At 46.0% G+C, this 12,500-nt stretch overlaps 1 protein-coding gene across 3 annotated transcripts in view; it reads right to left on the reverse strand.

Moving 5' to 3' along the window:
• dennd1a (DENN/MADD domain containing 1A) overlaps positions 1–12,500 on the reverse strand; it is a 132,508-nt gene that overhangs the window by 88,322 nt on the left and 31,686 nt on the right. For all 3 annotated transcript variants that reach the window (XM_036526613.1, XM_036526611.1, XM_036526614.1), the window contains exon 3: positions 12,240–12,283. In XM_036526613.1, coding sequence (XP_036382506.1) covers positions 12,240–12,283 — 44 coding nt within the window. The remainder of the gene's footprint in view (positions 1–12,239; positions 12,284–12,500) is intronic.

Raw genomic sequence — 12,500 nt, forward strand, 5'->3', positions numbered from 1 at the left:
CCCCCCCCCCCCCACACACACACACACACCCTCCAGCACAAGCAAGTCCTCTCAGACTCTTTAAATTAGTGTCCACAAAGTGATGAAATACTTTAATAAACACAAGGACAGCAATATTGATACTTCATTATTAAGGAGCTGGAAAACAGCGCATTATGGCCCCATTAGACGCAATAACAGAAGCAGGGGCCTCATTTGTTTCAATGAGCACTTCCACCGGTTATGGATCTTAAATTACTTGAATTAGTGACACAGGGAGAGGGTCATTTTCAATATATTAATATTAAAAAGTTGGGAGTTTGTGTGAAAAATGGTCTTGCATGAACAAACACGTTTGCTCTTGTGAGGCAAATAGTGCTTAGAAAGTCCCAAAAAAAAAAAAAAATACACGAGAGACTACAACAAATAACGAATCTACAAAGATATTCTTAAAAATGCTCTTTGTGTAAAGTTCTACAAATAAAAGTAAGAAAATAAAAAATATACAAAAGTCATTAATGGACACCCATATGAACTTCCTTGTCCTCTGGAGTCCTCTGACAATGAAACAAAACACAGACTTTTCAAGTGAAGCACACAGAAGTTCAGAGCCTTTTCATGATCCTCCCCATTATTTCCACAGAGCTGGTTCTTCGAAGAAAGGAGCTACAACAGGGACTGTTTGCACTGGCTGCCCTGGGCCATAGCCCTGCTGGCCCTGCCTCACACACACACACGCACACGCACATAGACACATATACTCCCATACATACATATACACTCATTCACAGACACACATATACAAACACACTCATACACACACATATACATATACAGTACATACACACATAAATACATATATACACTCATACACAGATACACACATATACATATCCACACACACACATACATATACACTCATTTACAGACACAGATATGCATATATACACATACATATACATACACACATATTTACACTCTCTACACAGACACACACACACACCCTATACATAGACACACATACACACAGTGAGAGAGAAAGAACTAATGCATACATGTACGCATGTGCACACAGGCACATGCACACACACACACACACACACACACACACACACACACACAGACACACAGACACACAGACACACAGACACACAGACACACACACACACACACTCTACATAGAGAGAGAGAGAACGCATACGCGTATGCATGTGCACACAGGCACACACAGAAGCGCACACACACACACACACACACTCTATACATAGAGAGAGAGAGAAAGCATACGTGTATGCATGTGCACACAGGCACACACAGAAGCACACACACACACACACACACACACACACACACTCTATACATAGAGAGAGAGAGAACGCATACGCGTATGCATGTTCACACAGGCACACACAGAAGCACATACACACAGACACACACACACTCTATACATAGAGAGAGAGAGAACGCATACATGTATGCATGTGCACACAGGCACACACAGAAGCACACACACACACACACACACATACACTCTATACATAGAGAGAGAGAGAGAACGTGTACGCTTATGCATGTGCACACAGGCACACACAGAAGCACACACACACACACAGAGGCACACACACAGAGCTGACATGCACTACTCCCCCAGGAGTGCATCGCTCTCTGTGCTGGTAATGAGGCCGTGCTGCGCTCCTCGGGCTGGCCCCTCTCCCAGGGGGCCCCCTGAAAGCTCAGCCCTGCAAGGGTCTCCACAGCGGCCTGCCAACCACCAGGCCCTTCCCCTCACAGACACGGGGAACGACGGACAGACAGACCGACAGACACAGGTGCAGATACAGACCAACACAAGCAGGCATACAAACAAACACCCATACAGGCCAACAGACACATAACAACAAACACCTATACAGACTGACAGACACATACAAACACCCATACACACCAACAGACACACAAAGACAAACAGTCATGCAGACCAACAAACACACACAGAGATGTCTTCCTTGAAGGACTCCTTGTCCATCACCATGAAAACTGAAACAAATTCCTAACAACTGCTTCTATTAGCAGCTACCAGAAAGGATGCTCGTCTTCATGTAATCAAACAGTGACAGAGAATAAATTCAGTGAGTACAGATTTTAAAAGGAAATGAAAGGTTGACTCATAATTTAAAGTAAACACTGAGTCCAGATAAAGCTACCATTTTTTTACTGACTATCTGGCATTATGCTACAATCCAACTGACAAGGAACACAAACAGGATTAGCAGCACATGGACAAATGACTGGCCCTTGAAGCTAATGTTTGTTTAGCAGACCGCATCTTAAGTGGATAACCCTGAGCTGTGTCAACAATGCAAATGACTGTTTCTTCTCCGCAAAGTCAAAATCTATGAATCAGCTCTTCAATTAATCAATGAAATTGTATTTGTCGTAGTGCATTTGTACAATGGCACTGTTACGTCGTTGGGCAGAGAACAACTTCCACTGTGAAATGAGTAACCCGAAATCCCAGAGGCATTTGGGTGGAAATCTGGTTCTCAAACCATGGAAAAGACAGTGGAGGAAAAACTTCTGGAAACCAGAAATTATAGGCTGATAAAAAGTCAAAACAAAAGATCCGGCAACAGAAGAGAAAAAGTAATTACAGCTTAACAAAGCCATATACAGTATATCCCCCTCCTGTTTCCACTCTCTGGCTTCCACTGGCTAGAGTCCACTCCATTCTTTCCAAGTTCAGTGTGAAAACATGAAACCAGGTATAAAGTTTGACTTGTCACAAACTGACTTGCATTCCAAGCCGGTTTCAGCCCAGCTCTATCTAGGCTAAGTGTGAATGATGTTTTGGAATCCTACTGCAGCTGACAGGGCATTACATTTTAAACCATACTAAACTCTGTGTGTGTGTGTGTGTGTGTGCGTGCGTGTGTGTGTGTGTGTGTGTGTGTGTGTGTGTGTGTGTGCGCGTGCATGTATCATCTGTAAAATATGTGCACGTTTAACAATTTTATTCGGGGTTGACAACAGGCACTCTTTCCGCTAATCCTTGAAATGACGCACATCCCTGCTCCCTTACCTTACCACTGCACAGATAGAGACTCCTCAGAGGACCCTGTGGTCAAAAGCCCCTCAGGCCTGCCATGTTTGTGACATATATCCACAAACATCCACGAAATCTGGACATAACTGTCTCCCCGACATTCTTCTGCTTCTTCTTCTGTCCGTGAATCTAATCTCATTCTAAGCCTTTGAATGAAAAATAAAATGGAAGTTTTTAAAGAGAGGGGGTGCACTTGTACCCAAAAAAAACATGTTACTATATTGTTAATGTGGATGCATTCGAACAAAATCTTGATTCATGTAGATTATTGATTTGTATTACGCCGATATACGACTTAAATGCCTTGGATAAAATAACTGACTTAACTGCACTCTACATTTTCAGTATATATTACTTCACCTGCATAATTATACAGACAATGTGTGACAGTCACCAGACAGGCCAGAAAGGCCACACACTAAAGACTGAAAAAAGTCACACTTGAATCCAAGCAAGGAAGTACACTAGAATATTGCAGGAGGTTGGACTACAAAGTTTCACTTGATCCTGTATTACATCTGATCTAAAGAAAATATTCGGGCTGGCTAAGGTTAGGTCTGATCCTGGACCTGTCACTGGGGTCACTTTCTAACCTTAACCAACTGACTGTTTTCATTTCATGGTCGCTAGCAGGTTTGGTGTAAAACCAGGCATGAAAGAAAAAGTATGTTTTACTTCAGTATAGCCAATATCAACACTTCACCAGGAAGATTCAGCACACATTTCAGCAAAAGTAGCTTAATAAAACCGTGGATACCAAAGCTGCTGCAACTTCAGCCTCCTGAAGTTTTATTTTAGGACTGATTAATTGCTATATATTTGTCATTATGACAGCTGACGAGGTGACAGTCCCCGTCAGCACTTGTCTCAGTGCTTAAACACTATGGGGCAAAAGAGAGCCCCCCCCCGGCACCAAGGCATTGACCGCAGCTATTCTGTGGGAGGGGCGTGTCCACTCGGTCACCTCTTGTCCTCCACCAGCCTGTTTGCTTTTCATAAGCCAAGGACCGTTTCACCCTCTTAATCTCAAGGCCGCTATTAGAAAATAGGGGGAAAAAATGAAAATCTTTTCAATACATAATTTATGCAAATCCAGGGGAGGAGAAAGACAAACATTTATTAAGCCTTTCTTCTGTTTTTCTTTTCCTGTTTTTTTTTTTTTTTTTAAGCTGCCCTTATCGGGGTGTGGGGTGTGGGGGGTGGGGGTGTAGAAGGGGGCGAAGGAGAGGGTAAGCGTAGCTAAGGGCCCCCGGGGCATGAATATTCAGCAGGAAGGTAGCGGGATGGGGATCCGCGCCGGGCCGGGGGGAGGCGTCTGCGCGGGACTTGCCCGGGACAGAGCTTGCGAGGGGTGCGCGGCAGATGTCAGACAAAGCGGCGAGGTCTCGGTCCCCCCGCTCCAGGTCGGACTCCGGAGCGGGCTTGGGCCCCCGGTCCCTGGCCCCGACGCCGCGGCCTCCGTCTGCCCGGGCCTCCTCTCCCTCTCCAAACCAAAAGGCATTATGCAAATTCCCCCCTTTCAGCATCTCCTCTCCTCCCTCCGTATGTGCCGCCCAGCTCCAGCAGGGACTCGCGGGGGGATTGGCTGCTGCGGCTCTCCGCCGCTCTCTCCTTCGCTTTGCCTTAGGGCCCTGCTGCTTGTTTTGACAGTGGATCCCCAAGACAGTTGGGATTAGGCGAGCTTGTTTAGATAAACTAGGGGGGGGGGGGGGGGGGATCAAGGCCCTTTTTTGTGGGTACCTCGCCTTGCTGGAGCTCCAGCAAAGCCAGATGCCTCCTGCTTTCATCCCTGTCTGGAGTGCCCCAGCGTCTCCCCCATGTCTCCGTCGCCACGGGCACTGTCACTGAAGCGGCTTCGGCTGCACCAGCCCAGCACACCGAGACTCACTGACTGCCTTACTGCCACACCGAGACGCACTGACCGCCTTACAGCAACACTGAGACTCACTGACTGCCTTACTGCCACACTGAGACTCACTGACTGCCTTACTGCAACACGGAGACTCACTCACTGCCTTACTGCCACACTGAGACTCACTGACTGCCTTACTGCCACACTGAGACTCACTCACTGCCTTACTGCCACACTGAGACTCACTCACTGCCTTACAGCAACACCGAGACTCACTCACTGCCTTACTGCCACACCGAGACGCACTGACCGCCTTACAGCAACACGGAGACTCACTGACTGCCTTACTGCCACACCGAGACTCACTGACTGCCTTACTGCCACACCGAGACTCACTGACTGCCTTACTGCCACACTGAGACTCACTCACTGCCTTACAGCAACACCGAGACTCACTCACTGCCTTACTGAAACACAGAGACTCACTCACTGCCTTACTGAAACACAGAGACTCATTCACTGCCTTACTGAAACACAGAGACTTATTCACTGCCTTACAGCAACACCGAGACTCACTCATTGCCTTACGGCAACACCGAGACGCACTGACTGCCTTACTTTAACACTGAAACCCACTGACCGTGTTACTGCAGCACCGAGACACACTTACTAAGACACAAAGACGCACCGACTGCCTCACCGCAACACTAAGACACTTACTGCAACACTGAGACACACTTACTGCCCTACTTTAACACTGATATGCACTTACTGCAACACTGAGACACACTTACTGCCCTACTTTAACACTGAGATTCACTGAGACAAACTTACTGTCTTACTGCAACACTGAGACTCACCTCTGCGCTGTCCACAGTCTGACACACTGAGACACACAGAGACACTCTCCCTGACACTGAAATGCAGTAAGATGCACTCACAGCTGCCAACTGTCCACAGTCTCTATTGGTTGACAATCCATCCCTGTCCCATGAGTGCACTTACACTATGAGTACTCGTTTGCGGAGCGTTCTGGCCTGATTTGGTTAAGATAACAAATCCTTACCATCATGTCAGTGCTTTAGTCCTGGAGCGTAACAGGCTTAACGGAGGACACTTATAGAGTACAATACCAAAACACTCGATTTTAATGTCATGTTGGTCATGGGAAGAAAGATACCGCTGATTAAACGAATAGCTAGTGAGAGTATTTCAGAGGACATTTTACACAAAGATGTGTTCTGTAGGATGATGTTCCAGACAGCAATTCATTAATGATGAAGTTATGTCTCTACCCTTTCGGGAAAAAAAGTGCAGAATTTTCAATTAAAATACCTGACACCTGATCCCTGACTCTCCCTGCAAGAATGGACATTAACCCCTTCTTCAACAGCAATAGCTAAAAAAAGCCTGAGTGATAATGGCAGAATGTAGAAATAATCTCATTTCTCAGCAGCCAGTGTGATAGAAGGCAATGAGATATTTAATTCATTAATGTCAGGGAGGTTAAACTGGAATTTTATAGCTTCTGATTTGAGTTTTCTTATGTTCTTGTCAAAAACACGCTGTTAAGACTGACACAACACAGTCCCCACACAGACATGACAGCACACAGCTGAGCACATGAAACAGAATCAATATCTCAGAGACCACTAAACATAATCACAGAAAAACAGCACAAAGATGGGCACACGCACACACACACACACACACACACACACACACACACACACACACACGCACGCACACACACACACAGCACACGCACGCACACACACACACGCACGCACACACGCACGCACACACACACGCACACACACACACACACACACGCACAGCACACACACGCACGCACGCACACACACACACGCACAGCACACACACACGCGCACACACATACACACACATGCATGCACACACGCATAAATACATATACACAGGTATGCACGCACGCACGCAGGTACACGCACATACATGCATGTTTGTGCATACACATAAATACACACACATACATACATGTATATACATGCATATGCACATGCATATGCGTGCACACACACACACACACACACACACACACCAACACACAAATATACATATATACACACACAAACACACGCACACACAAGCAATCACTTGCACATGCACTCACAAACACACAAATTTCCATGTACCATGCATTACATTGTTTAATTACTATTTTTTGTTTAAATTTCATTAAAAAACACTTTGCTTTGTGAGGAACAGCATGGGTTCCGTTTATAAAGTGCAGCGAGTCCTTCAGCTGTATGAAGTCAATGAGGGTCTGCATTTCAGCTGCTAGTATCGGTTCTGCCTAAGGGCTTTCAGCCTCTTTATGCTTGAGGACAGGCAAAATTTTTATGAACTGGTGTCGGCATTGGGAAAAGGAGGGTGGGGGGGTGGGATCAGGGCAGGTAACAGAGCAGACGCCTTTTACTGGAGCGCAGAAAAGGCTACGCGCCTACCAATGCTCCACAGCGATCAGGCATCTTTAAAACAAGGAAGTCGGGGCAGCTTCCCCAAGGCTGTCTCCCGGTATGTGATTCAGCCACACAGAGACACCAGCAGAAGAGCCGGTCTCCACAGCAACTCGGCTCTCTCACGCGCGGAGCGTCCTGCCTCCCGAGACTCTTAAAAACAGCCCAGAATCAATGGAGGAGAAGGAGAGCGAGGGAAGGGAGGTCTCCTGAGGAGGGAGACGCCATGGCCCGAGGGGTGATGTCAACCTATTAAACCGATTTCACAGGTTCCCTTAACGAAGGCACTTGCAAGTTAAAGGGCAGGAAGCATCCTATTTCACCGTCTTTTTTTCCTCTCTCTCTCTGTCTCTCTCTCTCTCTCTCTCTCTCTCTCTCTCCCCGCTCCCCTTTAAAGCGGAGCGTACGTGAGGCGTATTGAAAGCTTCTGACAAACAGGCGTGAAGCGGGGCAGCCCGGCGGTCACCTCTCTCAGGACCCCGGTGGAGCCGCCGGAAACACAGGTGGTGCAGAGGCGGCAGCCATCGATTCTTAAAGACTAAGCAAACCTCGCTTTACGCACAAACACACACACACACACACACAAACACACACACACCCAACCCCCACCACCCACCCGCCCCTCTCAAATCCTTTCCCTCTCCTCACGTGATGCTGAACTCTGGAATGCTGAGCTAAAGAGCACCAGAGTAAAAACACCCTATGTTTCTGTATCACTCTCACTCTCTACCCCTCTCACATAAGTAGCAGTCCCCATTTCTCTCTCGCTTTCTCTCTCTCTCTTTCTCCATCTCTGTCTCATCCCCAAATCTATCCTTCTCTCTACACTTCTCTATTCCTCCAACCCTCCTTCCCTCTCTACCCTCCTTCTCCATCCTCTCCCTGCAGATGTCAGACTGCTGTCAACCCATGTAGCATCTGTGCACCCAGGTGTCTCTCTTCCAAACCTGATCAATCAGAGAGGTCACGTCACTCGCGAAAAGCAAACATATGTCAGGGATGATCCAGGGAACGGGGTAAACTTTCCTCAGACTTCTTACGTTTTACTACATTAGCAGCTATACTGTGTATCTTAGCAAAGCTTTACATCTCAAACTTTTTTTCATCAAGGGTGTTCTTTCATTTAACCAGTCCTGATTCTCGAGTCGTGCCTCTCCCCACCACCCCCTCCCACCACCCCGCAAAGCTTCAGTTGCATTTTGCCGATGCTGTTGCGGTTGTTTTCTCTCTTCTCCTTCCCCCTCAAGGGTCTTCTGCCTGAAAATGGGCGTCAGCACAAAACACTGTCCTGATCTGCTCTCCCGCAGGAGCGGCTTGGCATCCCTTTGCCGCACCGCCCCCCATCCCCCCCTCCGTTCCCTCCAGGTGAGCCGTGTCTCTCACCGAGTCTCACACAGCAGCAGAGTGGAGGGCCTTAGAGGGCAGAGGAGAGGGCGGTCACATGACGTGCCAGACTGGGGCTGTCACAGCCCGGCAAGGCCCCACTCCAAACAAATCCAGCCAATCAGGAAACAGAGCACCTCCACGCTGGTGCTGAGGTGCAGGACAAGACCGACACAGTTTGTGCGCGAAATCGTGAAACATAATTTTTTTCCTCCTTTCCATTTTTTTTTGTACTTGTCTCATGTGTTTTTTTTTTTTTTTGGAGGTCATTCATTTGAATATTCCCTCATTAAAGACTAGTTCCGGCCTTTCGCCGGCAAGTTAAAACAATCCACAGCGCAGTGACAAAAGTGACATCAAAGGCGTGCAACTTCAAAAATCACAATTCCAAATTACAAAAGTACCTCATTGCATTAAGTTTCCCGCAAAATATGCAGCAGCTGCCTAATTTAAAGGATTCAAAGCGTAAATGTCACTGCAGTCTGGTTGTGTCAAAGGGGAGAACAGTAAAGGGAGAGAGGGAGGGGAGGAAAAAAACTCGGGGCGAGCGAAACGGGCTTTGTTTTAATTATGCGAGAGAGAAAAAAGGCGGAAAACGCAGGGATCCCGCTCGTTATACCCTCGCTTTGTATCAAACAACTTATTTACATATCAGATTACATCCCTCTCACAAACGGCAAGATCTATCACTGACGAGGCAGGACCAACAGAAATAATGAGACACAGACATCTTTTCCTCTCTTTTTTCTCTCCACCACATATATATATATATATATATATATATATATATATATATATATTTATATATATATGTGTGTGTGTGTGTGTGTGAGTTCGTGTCACTTGTGTGTACAAATGCTATATATGAGCATGTGTGCTGGACCGCAAATAAATAAGAATTTGATTATCTGCATATAAAATTACATTTTTACACGCAATTAGAAGTATTTTAGAAGACACTGCTGAAATCGTTGTTTTGTATTTTAAGTATTGCTACATGTATTTGGAAAAATACCTTCTTGAATACTTTGCCAATGCTTAAAAAGATACTTTTGAAATACATTTATCAGCTTTTTTGTAAAGACATATCATTTACATCTCAAAAGCTTTAAAGCCATGGCTCCATGCAAGGGTAAGCTCCATACAAGTCGCTAATGCGGACAAAGAGCATCATCAGGTAGCTTTCACATAAGGTCACATTCACTGCTATCACTGCCTGCTCCTAGACAATGGCTTTGAAACCCTGCTGTTTCTAAAGTGCAACAAGACTTTTGCAATGGCTGTTACATGACTGTAGATATGGGAAAAAAGTGTCATGACATTCAAACAAAAAGGTATAACATAACAAATGTGCTTTCAAATGCATCTCTGAAATGAAATTATAATAATTAATTGAAATTCAAGTAATTTTCTGAATTGACTGAATTGAAATGAAACTAACCCAAACCCTGACACACACATAAACACATTCACACATGTATGCACACACACATACAGAAACACATATACAGACACATGCACATACATGTGTGTAGGAGTGTGTGTGAGTGTGCGTATAGAATATATTAGCACTGCACGCCTCTTTGTCTGAATAGATCCTTCTCACACAACTGGCCTAATTTATTCTGCCCCTCAAAGACGAAGAACATGAAAATGATGAACTTTTACTGCCTGTTTGCTGCCAGACAATTAAGAGCCTGCAGATCAGAAAGGGTCGAGGGAGGGCGCACATGACTGGTGGCTGTACCAACACGCTGTCAGGGCCAGCTCCTTCTTACACAAACCCTCTTTCATCCGCCCGCCTTTCTCTCCAGTCCTTTATTCCCCCTCTCTATAAAGGGAGAAGTTCTAGTTTTGTGGCTCAAGGGAAGCCAAAAGCCTGGTCATCACTCTTCCCTCCCAGATGCCAATCTTTCTCACTCTATCTGTGTCTTTTCTCTCCTTTTCTCTCTCTCTCTCTCTCTCTCTCTCTCTATCTCTCTCTCCCCCTCTGCTCCTGAAGCTAGTCAGGCGGAATTATTTGAGACAGATTCTTTACCGCACAGAACAAAGGCTAACCAGAATAAAATATCCATCAACAACAAAGAATGTCACGTTCTTGCACATCAATTAATTGAGTGAGAGAGAGATGGAGAGGGAGAGAGGGGAAGAGTGAGTGAGGGAACAGTCTCTCGTGTTCAAGCATAGGTGACTCGTTTGGTGGAAAAAAATGTTTAGATTGACAGGGAACCAAACAGACACCCTGCATTATCATTCAAATAAATAAAAAAAGGACAGAAAATGACTTCACATTTTGCCCTGGCTGATTTTGTTGAGTTCATTAAAGAAGGTATGTTTGACAGAACAACCAGGCACTTGAGATTAGGGAAGATAAAAAAAAACACTAAGAATGTCTCTAAAGGGAAATTCAAGCCCTGTGTTCTGTTGGGGGAAAAAAAAATCTAAATTAAGCCATCTACACAGGCAGCGGCTCCTCTACATTTAAACTAATCTAAATATTTCCCAAGAAAAGTCTCAATTCATATAAGCGTTCTTTTTTTCCAGGGCCAGAGATGTAAATACATATTTGCTTGTTGAGACCCATAATTAGTGGCGTAGGCTGAGATCTGAACGCGTCAGACATGCGCATAAAGGGTAATTCCACGGCGGGCGAGATTAAACGTTCCTGATGCTGGCAGCCTCCAGCGGCAGAGATCCGGGGGTCTCCTCCACTGACACTCAGAGTCTCTGCGCAGAGGAGAAGGCACGTGCACCATCACATCACCTCAGCACCAGAGAGAACAGCGATCAGAGCAGAACTGGCTGAATTACACGCGCTTGATGGAGGTGTCGGATTTTCAGACGGCAAGATCGTGTGCTCGTGAAGCCAGAAGGCGTATCCCCCCCGAGGATCCATAACGTTTTCGTTCATGTATTTAGTCACACGTCCATTCATTCATCCATTCGTCCATCCACATCAAATTCACCTGATTTTTACGATTTTGCTGTATCGCTGCCGATACCGACAAATTAATTCTGCGTTGATCTTTAAATATGTTTTTAATAATGCATAAGAGGTGTCCTTGCGCATAGATTCTGCAAACCCACAATGCACTTGTGCACATCGGACTGGAGAAGCCAGCACCGGCGATGGCAGGTTAGGATTCCCACACGCTCCCATGCAAGGGGGGGTGGGGGGGGGGGGTGGACAACAACAGCAAAATACACAAAAACTGCTACCATTTATAAACGAACAAGGAGACATAAACCAACAAAGAAGGAACAGATAAAACAGAAGGAATGAAAGTAAAAAAAGGGGGGGGGGAGAAGGAGAGAGGAAGAAAGAAAAGGAGTATGTGTTGGGGGGTGCGGGGTGGTGGTGTGGGGGGGGGGGGGGGGGGGGGGTGATCGTGGTGGAAAAGGAAGTCAATTATGCATTCCAAACCTGGTCGATGTAGTCCTCAGGGAACTGCCGCCGCACCTCAGGATCTGTAAATAATTGACAGATAATATTAATTGGCTTTGGATTAGTGAGCAAGCAGAGTATCACGCATTAATATTTGATCAGAAGATGGTAGGGACCCTGGCAGGGGATCCGAGGGGGCAGCTGAGGCTGTTGTGTTGATTAGGCCAGAAAAGGGAACTGTTCAAGGCAGCCCCCTCTCTCTCTCTCTCTCTCTCTCTCTCTCTACCCTCCTCCAGAAAG

The sequence above is a fragment of the Megalops cyprinoides genome, chromosome 4, assembly GCF_013368585.1.
Source record: "Megalops cyprinoides isolate fMegCyp1 chromosome 4, fMegCyp1.pri, whole genome shotgun sequence".
Taxonomy (NCBI): Eukaryota; Metazoa; Chordata; class Actinopteri; order Elopiformes; family Megalopidae; genus Megalops; species Megalops cyprinoides.